Source organism: Buteo buteo, chromosome 2, assembly GCF_964188355.1.
Source record: "Buteo buteo chromosome 2, bButBut1.hap1.1, whole genome shotgun sequence".
Lineage (NCBI taxonomy): Eukaryota > Metazoa > Chordata > Aves > Accipitriformes > Accipitridae > Buteo > Buteo buteo.
The window spans coordinates 76868806-76889065 of NC_134172.1; the positions used below are offsets into that span (position 1 = coordinate 76868806).

The 20260-nt window shown below is 44.8% G+C and overlaps 1 protein-coding gene across 4 annotated transcripts in view; it reads left to right on the forward strand.

Annotated features, from left to right (window-relative positions):
• Positions 1 to 1378: 1378 nt before the first annotated feature.
• Positions 1379 to 20260, forward strand: part of COL9A3 (collagen type IX alpha 3 chain) — a 39587-nt gene continuing 20705 nt past the window's right edge. Inside the window, exons 1-15 of one of the 4 annotated variants that reach the window (XM_075020656.1) lie at positions 1379 to 1459; positions 1615 to 1866; positions 3138 to 3206; positions 7760 to 7795; positions 7894 to 7953; positions 8243 to 8314; positions 9095 to 9148; positions 13645 to 13680; positions 14277 to 14300; positions 14793 to 14846; positions 15520 to 15573; positions 16328 to 16369; positions 17741 to 17797; positions 19468 to 19521; positions 20013 to 20066. In XM_075020656.1, coding sequence (XP_074876757.1) covers positions 1801 to 1866; positions 3138 to 3206; positions 7760 to 7795; positions 7894 to 7953; positions 8243 to 8314; positions 9095 to 9148; positions 13645 to 13680; positions 14277 to 14300; positions 14793 to 14846; positions 15520 to 15573; positions 16328 to 16369; positions 17741 to 17797; positions 19468 to 19521; positions 20013 to 20066 — 732 coding nt within the window. In that variant the 5' untranslated portion in view covers positions 1379 to 1459; positions 1615 to 1800. Of the gene's footprint in view, positions 1460 to 1526; positions 1867 to 3137; positions 3207 to 5434; positions 5605 to 7759; positions 7796 to 7893; positions 7954 to 8242; positions 8315 to 9094; positions 9149 to 13644; positions 13681 to 14276; positions 14301 to 14792; positions 14847 to 15519; positions 15574 to 16327; positions 16370 to 17740; positions 17798 to 19467; positions 19522 to 20012; positions 20067 to 20260 lie in introns of those variants that run through there. The other 3 variants (XM_075020665.1, XM_075020675.1, XM_075020686.1) reach the window with 3 other exon arrangements.

Below are 20260 nucleotides of genomic sequence, written 5' to 3' on the forward strand. Positions count from 1 at the left end.
ACACACACATGCTGCTTGTTTAATGATGTCCTTTGAAATGTTTCGGTATGTCCTGTCTCGGCTCTGTGCTGCCGTCCTCCCAAGCGTGCGTTGTGACACTTTGTAGGGCGAACGAGGACTTTGCTTTCGAGCAGCAGGCGGGAGGGCAGCTGCCTGGCCTGCATGTGGGGGCTTTAGTCTTGTGGGCCTTTTCCTTCAGGACGCAGGGTTGTCTTTGTGGTGGTGACTTCTGTAAGTCGCTGCGTCCCTTCAGCTGCGCTCCCTCTGCCTGGGGCTGTGGAAGGAGAGGAGGAGCGGTCCTCCTCTTGTTCGGCTGGGTGGGCTTCAAGCTGAATACTCACAGGGCTCTTCCTCAGCTTGCAGCAGCCCTCCAAGCCCTGGCTTGCTGTGAGCCATGTGTGGCTGAGGAATTTGGATCTGCTTTGCCTTCTCTCATCCCATCGGTTGGCCTCAGTGTGAAGGAGGGAGGTATAAGCTCTGTGCAAAGCAGTTCCTGCGACTGCGCTGCTCTCCTCCTGCGGGGTTTGTGGTGTTTAATAAAGCATTCAGTTTACTTTGAAGCCATCCGAAGGCATACAGACACATGCTCCCTTTCTGTCCCCAGCTGCCTGTTCCACAAAATCTTGTGGGAACTTAGTAAATCTTTGAGCCCTTTATCCCTCTGTTCAAGGTTGGTGCAATACTGGCTGCTGGGGAGCTGGACAGGCACGCACTGTGTGCTCATATAAACCTCCTGGTGTAAGGATGCCAAACTGAAACCTAGTATTTCATTTTTTAAGCTTTGCTTTTCCACTTCTGCTCTCCTCTTGCTAACCCAATGAGCTGTGTTATTTCATTCCTGATGAATCTTGCCACTGTTCCTCTCTGCTTCCAAGCCCTGCTTTCGATGAAGTTGCCTTTAATCAATAAAGGGAAGCACAAAGCTATTTGCAGATGATGTTCTTCATTAATATATTGCCATTTGGGATCACCTAGCTGGGAACTGTCATCCTGTTCATTCCTTGCAAATATTTCAAAGGCAATTCTTCCTTTTTTTTTGTGTGTGTCTCTGGGAATGTTTCTCCTTTTTTCTTCCTCCTTGTATCTGTCTGTGATCATCTGTTCTCTGGTCAAGATTCATCTCTTTCTCAAGAAATCAGTTGGCATTCTTTAGATCTCCCTGGGAAAAAAAAAAACCAAACCCAAACCAACAAAACCCAGATGTGAATACACTTCCAGAGTTGTTAAACCATCTCACAAAGCAGTAAGTGCATTTCTCTGTAGTGCATCTTGCGCTCGTTACAGGTATATTAATTTCTCTAGTGAAGTTAAGTAGCCTCAGGCACTGCATAACTCTCGCTCTGTGTTGCTTTTTATCTGTCCAGCACTGAGGTGGTGATGGGCTTTGAGAAACGGCCTGGATGAGACCTAAGGACCATCTTTGTATCTCCGGCTGGAGCAGCCGAATTTTGCTCCTGCGGTGTGTCTGCAAGTCTGGCCCTTCCTTAGGCTCCCTCCCTGTTTGCTCAAGGCTGGGGCTACCCGGCGGGGCATGAATGAGAGCTTCTCTTCCCGACTGACGGCTGCTCCCCCTCCTTCTCCCACCTCCTTCCCAAACCTCCTCTCTCCTCCCAGCTCAGCCCCTCGTTGCCTGTGCTCCTGAGCTCTGCCCCTCCAGCTGGAGCCGCAGGTTTATCTGGAGGCGAGGAGTCTCTGGTTTGTAAGCTGAGACCCAGGAGGAGGAGGAGGGATCTGCTGGACCCCGGAGGAGAAAGGGTTTAGCTGCCCAGGAGGAACGAAGAGAGGCAGAGCCTGGGCACCATGGCTGGATTCTCCGCTCTTGGGCTTCTCTTCCTATGCCAGCTATTAGCCACAACCCCAGCTCAGGTAAGAAGCCTCGTTTATGTCTTGTGCTCGAGAAAAAAGTCCGTAAGGGAAAAAGATAGTGATCTGCGTGTGTTCTACCTGCAGGATGAAATGTGGCGATAGGCAAGTTGTTAGAGTCTAAAGTTTATTAAAAACGTGTGTGTTGCTTGTGCTGTTATACAGAGAGTGCCTAACAAGCGCATCTGGTTTTGTACCTGTGTAGGTAGGCTTTTAGATCGTATCCTCCTGTGTAGAAACTGCTGCTTTATCCTTTCCGTAAAAGTATTGTCTTCCCGTTCAGGACTGCAGTTACAAGAGAGAAAGCCTTGGGAAAGGGGAGACCTGTTGATGCGAGAGAAACAGTTTTCTTTTACGATCAAGTAATGGTTGCCAATGAGACTGATCTCCTGATACGGGTCTTCATCTGAATCAGAATTTCTTATTCCTTCCCTCAATCAATTTTCAAATTTTACACTTGTAGCATATTTAACCCATGTTTACTTCAGATGTGAAGCTATATTAAGCTTCCCTGTACGGTGTTAATATTATTGCCTGGGGAAGTAACTCCTCAGTGAGGTTTTTCATTGTGTTAGTGAGGAATTTTTGCAGTCTGGCTTGGGAATTCAGAGCTGCCCTCATCTGCTGTGAGCAGAGCTGCTTCTACAATGAAACCTTTGTTCGCTGAAGCTACAGCAAGTTGCTCTCTGGAGCCCTCTCCATACAGAAGTCATTTATTGGACCTTTCTTTCCTTCCCCCCACCTCAGACCTCCTCCAAAATCCCAGATTTTCAAATGGTATCCTGCTCAGAGAGGAGACTTTCCCTTTCTCCTTCTGTCTGCAGTGGTGTCTGCCTGGCTCTTCTATCACTTCATCAGACTGGGACTATAAATTGATTTTTAATGCCAAGCACTTGGCACCTATTTTCCGTGGGCTTTGCATTTCCTCCTCTGCCCCAAATGCAATGTGCCTGTAGGCGGTGAGAACTGTTTCCTATACAACCAAAACCCATTTGCTGCCCAGTGACCGGCTCCGATTCCCAGTATAAGCCACCCGTTGAACAAGTTGGGAGCCCTGAGGATGTGCTCAGTCAAAAGCATTTTCCAAAGAGCCTTGCACCGCTCCTGAGCTCCTCTGAGTCCACCCAGGATGCTGGGGGGCCCTGGGGGATGGAGGGTTAGTGCAGATTTAGGGACAAGCTGTAGGACTCGGCCATCGCTTTCTGATTTAGCCCGTATGTTTTTTCTGATGCAAAAATAAATTCTTCTCTCTCTCTTTCCCCCAATCCTTTCAGAGAGTAGGACCACAAGGCCCCCCTGGACCACGAGGACCCCCTGGACCATCTGGCAAGGACGGCATCGATGTGAGTGCCTTACGGCAGAGGGCAGGCTCGGCCGAGGGAGGGCCAGGGGTGGAGCAGGGGCAGAGCCAACTGAGCAGGGAAGCTGCTCTTGTTCTCCAGAGACCCAGCCTTTGGGCCATCCTTTAGAGGTGGATGGACGTGGAGAACCAGCCTACTCGCAAGAGACCTCCTTCTGCAAGAGTCAGAACAGCGAGTGGAGGTGCTGGGTGGCCTCAGGTTCTTTGCAGGATCAATCCCCTCTCTCAGGAGAGAGTTCAGGACAAAACTAGTGTATGCACAGGAATTCGTGACCCTGTTTGCAAAGTAGGGTATTTCTCTTTTGGTGTCTAGGGAGGAAGGGGAATGTAATAGGTAAGGTTGAGTGCATGGGTACGACCTGTGCCAGAGTCATTGCACGTTCTGTAGTTCAGAGAGAGGTTTATGTGACACTTCAGAGCATCCATGTTTCTAGAGAGGCTCCAAGAAACTCAAATACGCAGCACTGGACACTGCTCTTACTTATATTGGTTTTATTTCAACATTGGCAGTATGGCTATCCCTAATTTACGTTGGCATGTGAGAGGTCAGAATCTGGCTCGTGTGTTGCCGGACATGAGTTGCCTGTAGTGGCACAAGAGGCAAATGAAATGGGCACCCTTTATTTCAGCAGGCAGTTCCTTATACGTACACCTCCTGCAGAGGTAGAAGACTATGTACCACAGGACTTACTGGAGGAGGAAAAAAAACTTGTCCTATTACTTTTTATTGATGTTTCCATAGAAATGAAAAATTTTGCTTCTGTGCATCTGTTGGATAAAGACTGAATTGTGTCCTGTGTTTGGCAATGGATAAAAAGAGCATCAGATGGACCTTCAACACGACCACATCAAATGCAAAAGGCTGGATTCCTGCTTCAGTACTCAGTTTGAGTAGGGCTTGTCTCTAAGCTGCTTATGGAATAGGGCAGGGCCTTTTAAAGTTTGTCTGCAGTAAGTTTATTGGAACTGGGCCTTTAAGCAACCTTGAAAAAAATTATTCATTCCATGCAGGTCACTTTCTTTTGGATAAGAAGGTAAAAAAGATATATGAGTTCCCTGGTATATGGTGAACAAGGAGCTTTTTTGTCTTCAGTGGTGAGCTTTCATAGCGGCTCTGTGAGTAAGGCTGGTCTGAAGAGAGAACCTCATTGATTTGCAGCTAGTTCCTCTAAAGTGTCCTTTCGACTAATGGAGGCTGTTTATTGAAAATCTCGCTCTGGCTTTTTAGCGTGAAAAGTTCAGTGCTGATACCTCGACGGTTTCTCTCCACTGTTTTTCATGATGTGATAAAAGGCTTGAGGGGACACCCTGGAAGAGGAGAAAGGACACGTGTTGACGTTCGCAGCAGCGAGCCTGTGGAGTCACTGCAGCAGGACATCAGCGTGGCCAGCGGGCTTCAGGAAAGGAGTGGCTGTGTTTTCTGTACAGAGTGAAAAAGAAGAATTTGGGAGGGATGAAGCCCCTCAGGCTTCAAGTCATAACCAACTTCTGCATACAGGCAATCGGAAAGAAACAAATCCCTGTAATTGTGTCGTTCAGTTCCTGCTTTCTACAGGATATTTCACCCCTTAATTCTGGAACAGTACCAGCATCACTTCTGATTGCTCTTGGAAACAGGAGCCTGGGGAGATGTTGGTCACGTGAACCTGCGCCCTTTAATCCACTGCTAAAAACTTCGGAAGGCTCCCTGTGGGACAGGACCAAATAGCAACATCTAATTAATATGAAGAACTTAGTCCTAATAAATCAAACAGCTGAGTAAAGTATTTAAGGTGCCGAGTCTTGCAGTCCTAGCTCGAGGCCGGAGTTTTGGCTATGCAGAAATAGTCTCTCATTTGAACAGACCTGATCTACATCCCTCCTATGGCTATAGGTTGTCGGGTGCCCTGTTCATACGAGGTGGTCCAGCTGTTCAGGGACAGGCTCCAGGATGGTTCCTGCTACTCAACAGGACATTTAGTCCTTTAAGGAACTGCACAGGAGAAATGATTCAGAGCTGTGGCTAGTGTTGAGCACAGTCATAGAGCCTCCCGGTTTAAGGGCTACTGTTTTTCTGGCAGTACCTTCTAAAAAATTGTGGCATATAAAATCCAACACTGGTCTACATTTTCATGGTGCTGCATGGAGAGGATCGTGTGGAGCCTGAGTGGTAGTGTCAATTCTACCACTGCAAAGAATGAAACCATTATTCTATTTTTTTTTTTTCTTTAGTGATGAGACTTCTTTTTAAAGCACAATCAGAACTTTTCTGGACCGTACCTATGCAAGTTCCCTGAACTCTGGAAGCCACTCCAGCTGGGTCGTCTTCACAGATGGCATTGGATGAACGCTGTGTGGGAAGAGTCTCTGAACGCTCTTTGAGCTGGATGAGTGCTGCCGAGGTGTTCAGCAGTCCCTTACCGTTGGCTGTGAGCAGTGAGCGATGCATAACATACAGCTGAATTATTCAGGATATCTCCGAACAAACCTTGGATGAACCCCATAAGCACAATTTCTAGAAGCTCCTGCTTTCATTCCTGCCTTTCGGTGGGAGCTGCAACATTAAGTCCCTCTGAAATATTTTATAATTATAGCCTTTTACATGCTTCACGTTTTATACTCAGTAACAAGCAAAATCTCTCCCTCCCAAGAATAGAAGCAGCATGTTATGATCAAAAGAATTAGTGACAAGTTCCTGTGAATTATTTCTGGGGATGTAATTCCCCAAATTGCTAATAAGCAATTGTCACTTCTCAAAAATCAAGGTTTTTTTTCCCCCACTTTCCGTCTCCTGGCTTGACTTGCTAAGAAAGAGTAAACTTCCTTCCCTCTCGCTTAGCACCAGGAGAGCATTTCCTTTTGCTGACAGCTTTTGCCTCTAATTCCCAGTGATCTGGCATTAGGGGTATAAACACTGATTAGGCTTTTGATTCAGCTGACTGAAGTTCTGGTGCTCCTGCAGAGTCCCGCAGGGGTCCACGATGGCAGGATCAAGGTTTCAGGTGGTCCCAAACAGCCTTTGCTGACGCCGTGACCTTGCTGTATGGATTACCATCACACAGGCTAGAAAAAATGCAAGGGGCTGGCAATCTCCAGCGATGGAGGAGGGAGTAAACCACCTCTACTGCCATTTCTAGCTGCCTTTTCAAACCATTCATTGCAAAAGAACTGCTCCTTTCATTTCTTTGGCAGGGGACCTTCCCCACCTATGATAATGATAACTATTTATGGAAAATCTGTGGGCAAAGGACAGCTTCAGCAAGACGGAGCATAAAGATCCCTCTGTTCAATGACCCTCTGGTCTGTGCATTGATCGGTCACCGGTGCGGTACATAAATCCTTGCCTGAGCGCACCAAGGCAGCCAGTCTGCAGAGATTTGCCCACAGACTTCACAGTTGCCGACACAGTAAATATAGAAACGTGCTATAAATTCCTCAACTTTGCTTACTGCCTTCTAATGCCTAATTATCAGGCCCACGGTGGGGATGGTGTTATTTCTAGCCTTGCTCTGTTAATAACCACCCTTTTTCCATATGGGTGTTTTTTCTTCCAGGGTATCAACATGCCCCTTCCCCTCTGCTCGCCCACAATACCTGAACCTCTCACGATATTTAGTGCAATTATCCTAAAGCCAGGAGGGGAGGGTACCATGCAGACATCTGAAACTGGGACACAAAGTGATTTTCTGTGGGATAAGATGGGAAACCAAGCTCCAGTCAAGCTCCTGCTAGTGACAGATGATTGCTTCTTTTGGGGGCTAACAATAAAACACAAATATCTTGTTGACTGGGTTCATGCAAGCTCCTGAATGATGTTACAGCTGGCTGAGCTAGAAGGAGTGATTCAAAGACTTCTTAAATATTGTCTTCCAAACACCTTTAATGCTGTTCTTAAAAGTTGCTTTCCATTAGGATAGGAAAAAACGAGCACTTTTGAAATATTTAATAAAAATTGGGTTAAATCCAGATTGTGCAATTGAGTTGGGTGGCCAATCAGCTGGGGGCATTGTTCGTTTGCTTTTCCTGTGAAAGTTTAGTCATACAAAGAAAATCATTGTAGGCAGTTTGTTCATTCTTCACTTTCTGATGGTCCCCAACTCCTGGTAGTACCACAGTTTCATACTGTGTCCTGGATACCTGGAAGCTTATCATTGTATCCCTCTGTTTCATCAGGAAGATGTTTGGAAACCTCGATGGCCATCCAGCTTCCTCTCTGCCCCACTTGCAGACAAGCCCAAGTGCAAATAATTTCTAAGTATATCTGGAAAAAGTTGGAGGTGCTGGGCACCACTGAGAAGCACTGGTTCTCTCTGGGAGGCTGAGGATGTGGGTTTCACCAAATCTGCTATTGTAAAGGTGGAAAAGGCTACCCAAGTTCATCCTGCTTTAGGGGGTAGCAGGATCTAGAGCATCAGCTTCATAAGACTGAGCATGGTAAATCTTGGAGTGGGCATGAAGGGAGACTTGAGCGCTATGACAGTTGGGAACACCATTGTTGCAAAAAGTCAACAGAAAGAGGTTCAGCACTAACACTGATGTCTTTTCTCTTTCATTTAGGGAGAGCCGGGCCCTTCTGGTTTGCCAGGCCCACCAGTGAGTATTTTCTGGTTGACGTTGACTTGCTCATCCTTTTGAGAAGGACACATTGCAAGAGCTAAGACTTACTGGCTCACTTTCCTCTTGATATGCAGCATTGGTCTGAGTCTGCTTCAGCTCCTCAGTCCGCCATGGGGTGCTCAAAATTGTACCAGGTGGCACAGCAATTTGGTTTGGGCTACTTACCCCATCCCTTTCTACCCCTCTGCTAGGAACAGCTTATGAGTAACTGTATGTGGAACTGAGCCAAAGCACTGAAATTAGTTAATTAGGATTTGGATATGGATTCATGGCAAGTTTCATCTCTCTGCAGGAATTCTTCCATGTTGCACAGTGTAAGATTAACACATAAGCAAATGAACTTCCATCTTGTAGCCTGTAGCAGCACACGCCACGTTTCTCTTGTTAGTATGTTAAAAATAATTGCCTGTTTATCTGATTTAGGGGCCGAAAGGTGCACCAGGGAAGCCTGGAGCAGCTGGTGAAGCCGGGTTGCCTGGCCTTCCTGGAGTGGATGTGAGTATTTTGTCATCTCTTAGATCTTTTAAATATTTCACGTAGGTGTGGGTGTTTTCCTGAAGTCTCTCATCAACTTTCTCTATGTCTACTGGAGAAGCAAACTAGGTCCTGGATCTACATATATCTTGCATATATGGAGAAATTTTAAGAGTTGAAAGCATCCCTTGATTGAACTAAGGACTATAAGAACAATTTTGAGATGCGTAACTGATAGGACAACACTCTTACAATGAAACGTGGCAGTTCTTCAGAGGTGCGCTGGGCAAGTCTGCAGAAATACAGGCAGCAGCTGACATTTCTGGAGCAAACCCATTGAGCGTCAATTCAGAAATCCAGTCGCACTTATTAGCTGAGGCTTGCTGGTCACTGGCGTGGGATTTGCCCTACAGCTCTGGACAAGTGACTGCCCACAGTCAAGTTTTCCCAGCTTACCAACTTACTGCCACGGTAGCTGAGCAGGGGTAAAGTTTTAGCCAGCACATTTTCTTCTGCACCAGCCGAGAGGAAGCATTCAGTCAGCTTCCACAGCTAAGCTGCAACTCAGTAAGCACCAGTAACAAGACTACTTGGTGCTGTTCGTCCACACTTAAATGCGCAGGGCACAATACTGATAATTTGCTTCTGGTCCTTTCCTTTGTGATTAATTACAGAGAGAAAATGGTTAGGTTTTCCTGAGAGCTTGGCATCCAGATTATTTGTGCTGGTGACAGGGACTTGCTATAGCTCTTCTTACTGTATTTCTCTGTTTTCACACTTGGGTTTTTTTGGTTTTTACAGGGTTTAACAGGAACTGATGGCCCACCTGGCCCAAATGGGCCTCCAGGAGACCGTGTGAGTACCACATTAGATCCTAAGTCCCTTTAAATGAGCTTTGTCACTGATTGTTTGATGATTTCTCATTCCTTTGTAAATTGGTGACATTCAAGCGTTGATTACTATGGTGCATTTATGCATACACCCTTGCAGAATACTTGGACCCTTGAAATGAAGCCCCAGATGGCTTTTCATTAGGCAGGGCGTGAGATCCATCTTTCTTTCACGTGGCTTTGAATGGGCTTGGATAGCCTCAGTGGTGGGAGTGCCAGTGCAGAACAGCTCTGGTGATATTTTGAGTATCTAAAAAGTTCCTTGAAGCAGTTGATAGACTTAATTATGAAGTTTATCAAAGTGAAGCTATTTTGGCTTTTATGTGCAGCCTGAGTACCCAGCTCCGTTTTGTTTATAATTACTGCTACTGTGTGTTAACTGTTTAAACTTTTGCCTTTTGTTAATTCTGGGGCTGTCCATATGGTTGACATTATTAGTTGCTTTGGCATAAACTTCTCCTGCCAGCATAGCAAGAAATAAGAGGGTTTTTCTTGCTTCCTGCATATTACAGCTCTGCTAAGGGGCACCACAGGGACAGAGAAATGATTGCCTGAGATGTTACAGATGTCCTTCAGATCATCTACAACGGGGCCAGAAAGGCACTTGGGCCTCCTTGTGACATTAAGAACTAAACATTAGTGAGCTATTCAGCACAGATGTTTATCCAGCATGGCTATTTTCCTGTCTCCCAGCATGGGAAGATAAGGCTTGTATCCACAGCTGATTTAGTGGTCTCTTGAACTCGGGGCTGCAGTGATGGGCTGAACACACATCACAGTGTGCAGAGGTTAAAAAAGGTGGACTTTTCTAACATGTTCGCTATCTCTCAATAATCCATTTGTTGCCCCAAGGAGTTACCCAGAGCTCAAAACTCTGTGAGTGGTCTCATTTAGTTAAAGGGATGAGCGATAGAGCCATGTATCTTTGATACGCTCTTCTTCCTTTCCCACGTGCAAGGCAAAGTTCGCTTGGCCACTGGGGAATTTGAGTGGCAGGACCCAAGCGTCTTGTTCACAGCTCCAAGCCTCCGTCCGTCGGCACTGCACTGAAAACCATCTCCTTTGCTTTTCCTCGTGCCCATCTTTCTCCCCAGAGATCCAGGGCTGTAAAATCCTGACCACTCTCAGACAGTCTGTGGCAAGAGTCCAGCACCTTCTGGGAACTGAGCCCTGGTTTTTAAAATAGAAAAGTTCAGGACCACACGCAGAAGACTGAGCAGTTTTGTGCCCCTTTTTTATGTTCAGTGGTAGTATTTGCCCATGCCCACTTTAGCACACAAGCCCCTAGTTTGCAGGGTAATTGAGCAGATAATTTCTGGGCACAAGAACTTCCTCTTCAGCTGTTTAGTAGAAGCACACAAGCACAGTTACTGTAACTACATGCTCTGATTTGATGTGCTTTCCCATGTCTTGTAACTCAATCTGTCAGCATGGGGCAAACTTGGGACCTGTTGTCATTTATGGGAGCTTTTCAAGGTCAGTGGTCCATCTGGATAATTGTTTTAATTGGTCTAATAAAAGCCCGGGAAAGGAAAACCTCTAAAAGCTTTAGCACTCTAAAAGGACAGCATTGTTATCCCAGCTTGCTTTTCTTTTCCCCAACTCTTAGAACATATTTCAGTCTCCCAGGAATCACTGAAATACAGGTGTCTACTTACTGTTGTGGGATTGAATTCATGCTTAACGCTATGACTTCTAAATAAGCATATTTTTCTGAACTGGAGTGTCTGAAAGCGAAGGTGTTTAGCATATGGAAGTGGGCTTATGGAAGACAGTTTTTAGTAATACATTATTGCTAAACATTTATTTTCCTCTATATGCCATGTTTCATCAGTCCAACAGTGATTCACGTCTGACCAGGGACAGAGTACTGTGAAGGCAGCATGCCAAAATGGTTTTTATCTTAAATATCTCCTGTTACTATCAGCATCCATTAGCTCTTCTCGTGGTCCTGCTTACAAACTGATTAGATCAAGCCTACTTGTTTTTCCAATTAAAAAAAAATCATCCTTTATTTTTAGCCAGGAATGAGCTGGGTTCTGAACTCCATGCAAGATACTGGTGCCTTTCACTGGAAAGTTTTCAAAGGCCATTTTGAAGTTTGGTGCATTACTCAATAAGCAATGAGGAAAACATAATTATTCATGTTTATTTATAAATGTCATATTAATCAAGTATTTGCTCCATAGTTGTACATTCATAAAGTATATTACTTTAAAGTGAAAAATTATGGTGAGATTCTTTTCTAATCAAAAGAGAAAGAACATTGTTACCAGGAGAATGAGTTGAGTCAGACAATGTTATTAAAATCGAGGTGTAAATTAGAGTCTCTCCTTTGAACTTAATGGAGTCACGTCAGCTTGCTCAGGGACTCAGTGATCTTTTACCATACCAGGAATGTTCACTGCTGCGTGCTGCACCTTACACCCTCAAAGATACCAAAATTAAAGAGAGTAAAGTGCCAATGCTTGACACTTTGGGTACTCTGCTAACCTTTTGGCATGCTGGCTAAAGCAGAAAGGGGCTATGCGGCTGGTTTTGGTGGGGACAGGATTAGGGTATAAGTCAGTAGGTGCCAGGAATTCAATGTTTTCTTTGCAGGAGGAGATCCCAGCTTGTCCCTTACAACCGTCAGTAGTTTGGCATCAGAAAAGCAGAGTAAGCTGCAGCAAGAGAAATGAATGAGCTGACATTTGCTGCAGAGTTGATTTTTATTGGATTATAGTCTTCTCCTCACAAGGCTGCTCTTAATGAGGCCTTGGGTCCGCTGTATGTTTCTCCTTAAGCTTAACAAGTGAAAAGATTTCTAATTTCGTTTGGTACGCAGAACATTAGGAAAGGGCTAGCGTCATCCCTGGGGTCACATTAAACAGCAGTGTGTTGGGATGTTTCCTAGGTCTATCCATCTGCCTTGTTCTCCTGGTCCTAGGGGTAGATACCATTTAATTCCAGCTCCGGACATCATTCTCGAGATGTTTCTGTGCAGTGTTTTGAGAACAGGAAGAAAGGTTTGGGCAATCTGGCTGGTGAGAGGCTGGGAAAGCCTCATGCTGTAATCGTTCTTTGTCCCCTGCACAGAGAGATGAGGATTTTGCTGGCACTAGTTTAACACAGTCCATAAATAACAACATGGTTTGTTCTGTGTTTAAATCTGTCACCTTCTCACTTACTATTTTAAGTTCTGCCTTTATCAGAGAGCAACATCAGCTGAAAACAACCCAAATGCAAGCAAAGAGCTGTCTGCGGCAGGGCCTGGAAAACAACACGGTTCTTCTGTGGCTCCTGAGTGTCAGCACAGCTTAGAGAAACTCACTGTGACAGCTGCATCAGTGCTGTTGAGCAAACTATTATTTTATTTATCATCTATTGCAAATTACGCTGGCAATTCTGCACTTTTTTTTTTCCCCCTTTTCTTTTTTTTTTTTTGCTTTTTAAAAGGAGTGACAAAATCAGTCTACTCTAATCAGCTGCCTGCCTCTGCTTTTCCTTTCCCTGTCGCAGCAACAGCTGTTTTCTGAGGAGGCTCTCAGACCTGAGAGCATCAGGCAGCAATGCACACCCGGTGTCTCTTGGAGATATCTTAACAGCTGCTGGCCAAGGTCAACCCACCACACTGGTTTTTTTGTTCATTTTTATATTTGCATCTGTTTCAGAATTACTACCTATAATTAATTTTACAGTCTACCAGCCAATGGTGGCATCTTTGCAATGCAACAAAGGGATTAAGAAGGTCTGTCTGTCTTACTATCTTCAGTTAAGCAGGAACGTAACAACTTCAAGAATAACTTAATTCTATTCTAAGACATAAGATCTCACCAAACTCTAGTTAAGCTTAAGAGTAAGAATGCAAACTGGGAAAAGGAGATTGGGTATTTGCCAAGGAAGCTAGCGAAGAGGCAGAAGCTGCCAAATCTTTGTCTTTGCTTGAAGGGAAAATGTATGAATTAATAAAATTCACTAGAATGAGTCCAAATCTTGTAAATAGTTTCAGATAATTTAGTCATTGGATCTACAATATGAATGTATTATGACTGAGAATATTTCAAATGGATGAAATTCAATTTATGAACCTTTAGATATTCATGGAGACTAATCTGAGGCCATCTGTGACTTGCAGAAGTATCTATTTGTCTTTTAGGACAGCTCATGTTTTAGTCTCTCCTCTCTTGACCAGAAAATGGTGAAGAAAGTTACTGGGGCCAGTTCTGAACATCCATCCCTACTATCTTAAAATGTTCTTTAATCAAGTAATTAATCAGGAATGACAGAGTCATTATCCATAAGCTTATGTCCTTATATTTGTGAATTCAGCTGAGCATCTCCAGCTGTGTGCTGTTACTGTAAGACACTGCTGGAGTTTTCCAACAAAGACTGGTGTCAAGAAGAGCAAGCGTTGGTGTCTACCCATGTGGGACTTTCTGTTTTATCCCTGCTAATTTGCACTCTGTTTTTTTCCTGCAGGGTGCATTAGGACCTGCCGGGCCACCTGGACCAGCTGTAAGTAACCCCTAGAAGGGCATATGTAAAGACGCTTTGTAATATTATGCTAAAACAATCACCAAGAGAAGACAGGAAGCCTTGTATCCCAAACAAAGGGATCAAAGCCTGAATGAGTGAAAATATTGTTTGAAGTGTTTAAATATGTATGTATGACCTGTTCTGGTAACACAAGGCCTGTTCTTAGTGTCTGAGTTGTTAAAAACAAACCAGCTTGGGATAAAGACTAGCATATATCAAATGCTATCAAGATTATTAGACGTTAGATAATGTCTAATAAAAGGAAAAAAAAAAAGGAAAAGTAGATGAACTAGAATGTTGTCTTCATAAATGTCTGTGCCCCCCACATCACCGTATGTGGCTTTACTTAGAGATGTCTCGTAGGTAACAGCGATGTAAAGGGAATACAAATTATTAGAGGCAACAAAAGGATTCATTAAGACTCCAGCACTGCTCTGATTGCAAATTACAATAATTGGGGACAGGGGAGTGCTAAGGAAACTTAAAAAAAATTAAGCAGCAGTTTCTGAGATTTGCTTTCTTCCTGTATGTTCAGTTTCAAAGTGATCTTTTACTGTTTCAAATGTTGTTTCCAGGGCAAAGGACTACCAGGACCTCCAGTAAGTAATGAGGCTCTTTTTTGAAAAAGAGGTTTAAATTAGTATACTAGCTTTATTGGATACTCTGAGTGTTACAAACCCACCCCAGGCCTCGGGTCCCTCTCCTGCGTCGGCAGCCTTGTGCGTTTTTTATGCGTACCGTGACCCCGGGGAAGCTGGCGCTGGTGTAAATTCAAGGCACAGCAGCCTTGTAATTGCTGGAAACCACCAGTTCTGGGGCAGCTTTTGTTTGGTGGGTTCCTGGGGTATCTCAGAGCTGCCCTGTGTCAGATGGGACAGATTTTGGCAACACAAAACATTGACGAGAGCGTGCTCTGTGGGAAGGTGGAGCAAAAAGAAAGATGTGCGTTGGTAAAGTGATTGTCTGGGTGCAGCATTGAGCTCCTCGGGGGGGTTAGACAACTGAAGACAGCCAGACTGTTTGTTTGCCCCTGGGCTTTGGCAGCTATGGGAGGTCGCCACGGGTGTAAGGATCTTCTCTTTGTTCAACAGGGGCCTCCAGGACCCAGTGGGCTCCCAGGTGGAAATGGATTTCGGGGTCCTCCTGTGAGTTTCTCCTACCATTTGATCCTCATTTACTGATTGTGCCACAACCACAGAAGAATGAGGTTCATTTCTGATCTCTTACCCCATTCTGGAAGCGTGATGCGTAAGACACTGCAAGCTCTACAAACGCCTGTGGGCAATGCTATTCCTTGTATCAGCTTCTGTAGGATCACCCCAGTCAACCAGTGCAATGCCAAAGGTTTGCAACTGCTTGCAGCCATATCTTCCTTTACCAACTATGGGTAAGGACAAAAGAGCAGCCGATATCACGAGAACAGGGGTCAGTCACCAGCTGACGTGTACTTTCAGCATCCTCAAAAGAAGCTACTGAACAGGATGGGTCTGATCTGAGCAAGCCCATTCTGCAGAAGCATACCATCGTTTTTGGGTGCCCACAGCTCCACCGGAGAGGTACAGAGCCAGTGGAAGCAGGGATGCAGGTGCAGGGATATGTTCTTCTGTCCTAATCCCTATGCTTGCATATGCATCTGCTCTTCTCTTTGCAGTCATAGAAGCCTCTGCAGAAGGAAAGGTGCAGTTTAGTCCCATTAGAGATATCTTGCCCCACATTCACAAATATGCAATGGTATTTGGTAGCCACCCTTCCTCTCCTTTTGCATTTTCATTTAAATGGTTAAGAAGGGGAATTTTTATTATTTTTCACTCTTTTTAGGGTCCCTTTGGTCTGCCAGGATTCCCAGGGCCTCCTGGACCACCCGGACCTCCCGTAAGTTGAGACTTGCAAATAAATGTGAGAAAATTCCCATGGGGAGTCCAGAATTTTCTTCTTGCTGCCAGAACGTACGCGTTTTATTTGCTGCCATTGCTTTGAGCGCTCCCTTTCCGGGCTAGGTTTCAGCAGGCCGTAAACACCGTGCCCCAAGGAGAGCAGTGACTTTTCACTGGCTGCGCTTTGGTGTGTTGATTATCTCCTGTTTATCGTCTGTGCTGTGGGGGTGGAGGGACCCAACGACATCCAGGCTTTATGGCACAGGCAGATCGCAGGATGGGCTTTCCGTTCTCTCGAGGTTCGTGTGATTGCTTGGATCACGATGTGTCCTTGTAGGGGCCAGCAAAGGGGGCTTGAAACCAGCAAGTCTCTGTTTTGGGTTTGCTGCGGTATCTCTGAAGGGTTGGAGGGGTAGGGATGTCTTTCCCAAGGAACTTCCCTGGCCCAAAGGAGAGCCAGGCACAGCTGCTCTTCTCAAATTGCTGCCTTCGTCACCTAAGGCTCAAGGCTCTTCCCCAAGTTCAGCTGTGCATCTCCAGAAGCTGATTACACCCCTGACATGTCTGTTTTGAGGACTGGTGCTGCTCATAATGCTCTGGGCTCAGGAGCTGCATTTTACGCTGTGGGGCTGGGTATCTGCCTCATGATGATCCAACTGAGCTGGGTCTGTAAAGTGCGTTTTCCAGAAATTGTATTTTCTCCCAGTGTTTGTCTTGATATATTTAAAAAGACCACGTGTCGTGAATTGCAGGGTCTTCCAGGCTCCTTTCCTGATGGCGGTGGGGACCTTCAGGTAGGTTTTTCTTCATGTAGCATGAAAATATTTTTTGGTTTAATCCCTGATGCGGCTTTTCATTGGCATACTTGGGTGACTGTCAGACCATTTAACATGCACTGTTCAGATTTGCAGACGTGGGTCTAAACTGCCTTATCACTGAATGCATAAGTGTTGTGTGTGTATTTACAAGACTGAAATGTTCTTTCAAGGAGGTAGATGTGCTTGTGCTAATTTTTTCCTTGATCTTTGCTTTCCAGTTTGCTTTCCAAAATGCAGGTTTTGCATACATTCTTCATTTACAAAACAACTTTAGCATTTGGTAAATGACAACAGCTTTTCATGCATCTGTTTTCAGTCCTGCTTTGCAAGAGAAGAGGTCGTGTGTGTTGCACTGTTTATTTCCATGGATGGTGGCACTGGGTTCCTATGGGCATATGCTTTGTTTAGACTTCCTTCTTTATGAGAAAGTCTTGACTCCTCTCTTTCAAGGGAATGAAAGGAGTGTTAAGTCCATGAACGATGGAAGTGACATTTCCAGATTTCACAGCTGTTGTTGTGACAGCATCTTTGGTTTTCTAATTGGCGTGCCCCAAAAAAAGCTCAGAGTCAGTTTAGATTGCCTTATGGCAAGTCATGTGGAAGTTAATAGAAAATGATACTATTTCTGCAAGTTTAATTTAAGTTACCCCGTGGAATATACTAGAAAATTAAATTTCTGCTACAGAGGTGTTGCCTGAGGTTCTATTGAGAGAAAAAACAAACAAATGAAAGAGAAGCTGCAGAAGAAAATCTTGTTCCCTATTTATAGTTTTTAGAGTATGGCCTTTTAAGTCCCCATTAAATATCCATGCATGTTCTGATTTGTTCCCAAACTCACCCATCCCTAGACGTCTGCAGATACCAGCTTATTGGTATTTGGATGAGTTTTTTATAGGTCCCCTTCTGATAAACTCTAATGTTTGTCCTTGTTTCAGTTAGGTGAGTCGCCTAATGGAAATCAGTAGGGGTCAATGAATGCATAGATTTAAATATCTTCCTAATGATTTATGAGAGACCCATCCAGCTTCACTGGGGAGCTGTGGTTCTCCAGCATTTTGGACTGTGGACCACTGTCAGCCTTCAGAATTTCTCACAGCCCATGTTCAAAGTGAAGCAAACCATTCGTAAATCATTATTTTGTGGGTTACTGGGGGCCTGAGGACCTGTTTAGGACCCTCTGACATAGGGAAATGCCAGTGAGTACGTGATGCTATGAATGAAATAGATTTAGTGGATTTAGAGCCAAACCCCATATGACCTTTTTCGCCTCTCCCTAGCGGTGAACCCAGCTTCCCTGGATGCGCTGTGCGTGCTTGATAAACCAAAGAGTGTTTCTGTTCCTTGCAGTGCCCAGCTCTGTGCCCACCGGGTCCTCCAGGTCCCCCAGGAATGCCAGGGTTCAAGGTAAGAAAAACACAACCTGCAGATACAAGGGTCTTTCTCCCCAAATAAATACCACTATGAACCCCTGGGATTAAACTGTTTTGTACACAGTACACATCTCCTGTAGGCTCCACAGCTCTCCAAACCAGCCGTGCATTTGCCTGGGTTTATGCTGTCGAAACAGAAAACCCCTAAAGCAGCCAAATTATGAGACAAGAGGAGGATGAAGGACCTGATCCTGCCCTCTTTGCAGGCTGTTGCAATAGCTGCTCTGCCACTGAACTCAATCCTGCAAAGTGTGAGCGCTCTCCCTTCACCTTCAGCCAGAGGCTCTGCATCCATCCTGCAAGTACCTGCCTCCGCTTGCGGGCACGTAGCTTTGTGGCTCCGTCGATTGCAACCTTCGTTAGATGGAAGATTTAACTCCAGCCGTTTATTCTTACAAATGAAATGGAACCCTTTTTATAGGGCGAGCACAAAGATTAAAACATCACGCAAGCCTTGTAGGACACAACTGATGAACAGGAGCAAGCAGAGAGTGGTGGTTCAGGGCTGCCTCAGGAATGATGTGCTGCCTTTTCAGACTTCAGAGGGCTGTAAAAATCTCACCAGTTCTTAAACTGTGCTCACAGACCCTGTAAACACAGAGGTACACATTTTACTGTAGCAAGACATAACTTACGTGATTAAATACGATTTAATTGTCATTTTATGCCCAGTGTAGCACCAAGCAGCTTTCTGTTGATGTTGTTTGATTCTGGTACATAAATTCTAGGTTGCAACACTCAGGAAACCTTCCTCAGCAGTTAAACATCTTCTCTGTCCCCTCTATGATTCACACGAATTGTGTGCAGTAGGTTACACTCCAGCAGTAAGCTGAAGTAATAAGTGACTCGAGTTTTTTTAGCAGGATTTAGCAGAAGTTGGCAATGGGTGGAACATCTCCTGAGAAATGCTCTCAATTCCTCATGAACTGACCTTTTGCAGGTCTGTTTGGTGTCTGAGCTGAGTCATAAATATCATTAGAAATACACAATATTTGGGGTATAACTATTCAAAATTCATAGCTTATGAAATGGAAAAAACCTATGAAGGTCTCCAATTATGATGCAAATGATGCACAGGACCTTTTGCATGGTGAGGAATAACATCTGCCATGGCTGAAATTAGTCTGGGTCTCTCCCACAGTAATAGGAAGGGAGCCAAGAAGCAAACTGAATCTGAGTTTATAGAAAAGATTTCAGTGGGACATGGATTTCTTTGCAAACTTGATGATGCGGACATTAAAGATGACTTAAACAAAAGGGGAGGTTAAAGATGCAGAATGGGGTTTTCAGGAGCGTCTCGGCCCCATTTTCAAACGTGATGGGAACTGAGTTCTGGTCCCTGACCTGTAATTGAGAATTGCGTCCGGAGACCTGTAGCCTAGTCTCACCACAAATCACTCTTGAAAACCAAATCTGGGCATTTCCTAAAACTAGATCAATTCTGACACAGTGATACCGAACACAGGAATGGTGCATGGCTAATTAACCCCAGAAGTGACCTCCATTCACACGGTTACAGCGTACATTATTTTCCCAGTAAGTTGTTTGTGTTGTGTGGGTTTAGGTCTTACAGCTATCTCACAAAATCTAAATTTTGAAACAAGACTGTACTGGAATGTGAATAATTGGAGCTCTTATTTCTAGGGACACACTGGTCACAAAGGAGAACCTGGTGAAATAGGAAAAGAAGGAGAGAAGGTAAACTTCAATGTAAAGGGGGTGGGGGAGGATTTTTCTCTTTAAAAGCACCATAACAAATGATTTCTTCAAGAAGACAGGGAGAAATGAGGCAATTGGCTGAACAACAAGGAGAAGTTACTATGACTGAAGTGCATTGGCTTCCATTGCTCTGCATGTATGACCGTGTGCTAATACTTCAAGAAAATTCATCTTCACAATGATCGCAATGTTAAGATCAGTTTGATAAGTTAACGCCTGTTGTCTCACGTGCAGGGATGTCAGCTCAGGAAAAAGCCCTGCATTAATCACTCGGGTAAATTCCTGACTGATCAAGTGTTCTTGCATGTAGAAAAAATTGCCTGTAATGTAGAAGCAAATTCCAAAGTGGTTGGGAGGGAGGAAAGTGGGTGGAAGGGAGCTCGCGGAGAAATAAGATGGGAAGGTCCCTGGCTTTGTGTTGGCAGGCTTATGCTGTCTCACCTCTTGTCTAATTAATTTTTCTCTCTCAGGGTAACCCTGGCCCTCCAGGTCCTCCAGGAATTCCCGGCAGTGTTGGCCTGCAGGTAACACCTACTCTTCGGAGCGGTTCCCTTGACCCTTTTACTGTGCAGCTCAATGGTGCCGTCGGTCATCTTGCCTCACACAAACAGCTCTCGCCTCTGCAGAATAATAAATGTGAAAGCTGGTGCTGGTGAAAAAAACCAAATCATGCTGGTTTCGCTGAGCTTTAATTCAGGTCCTGCTTTTGGCACCTCAC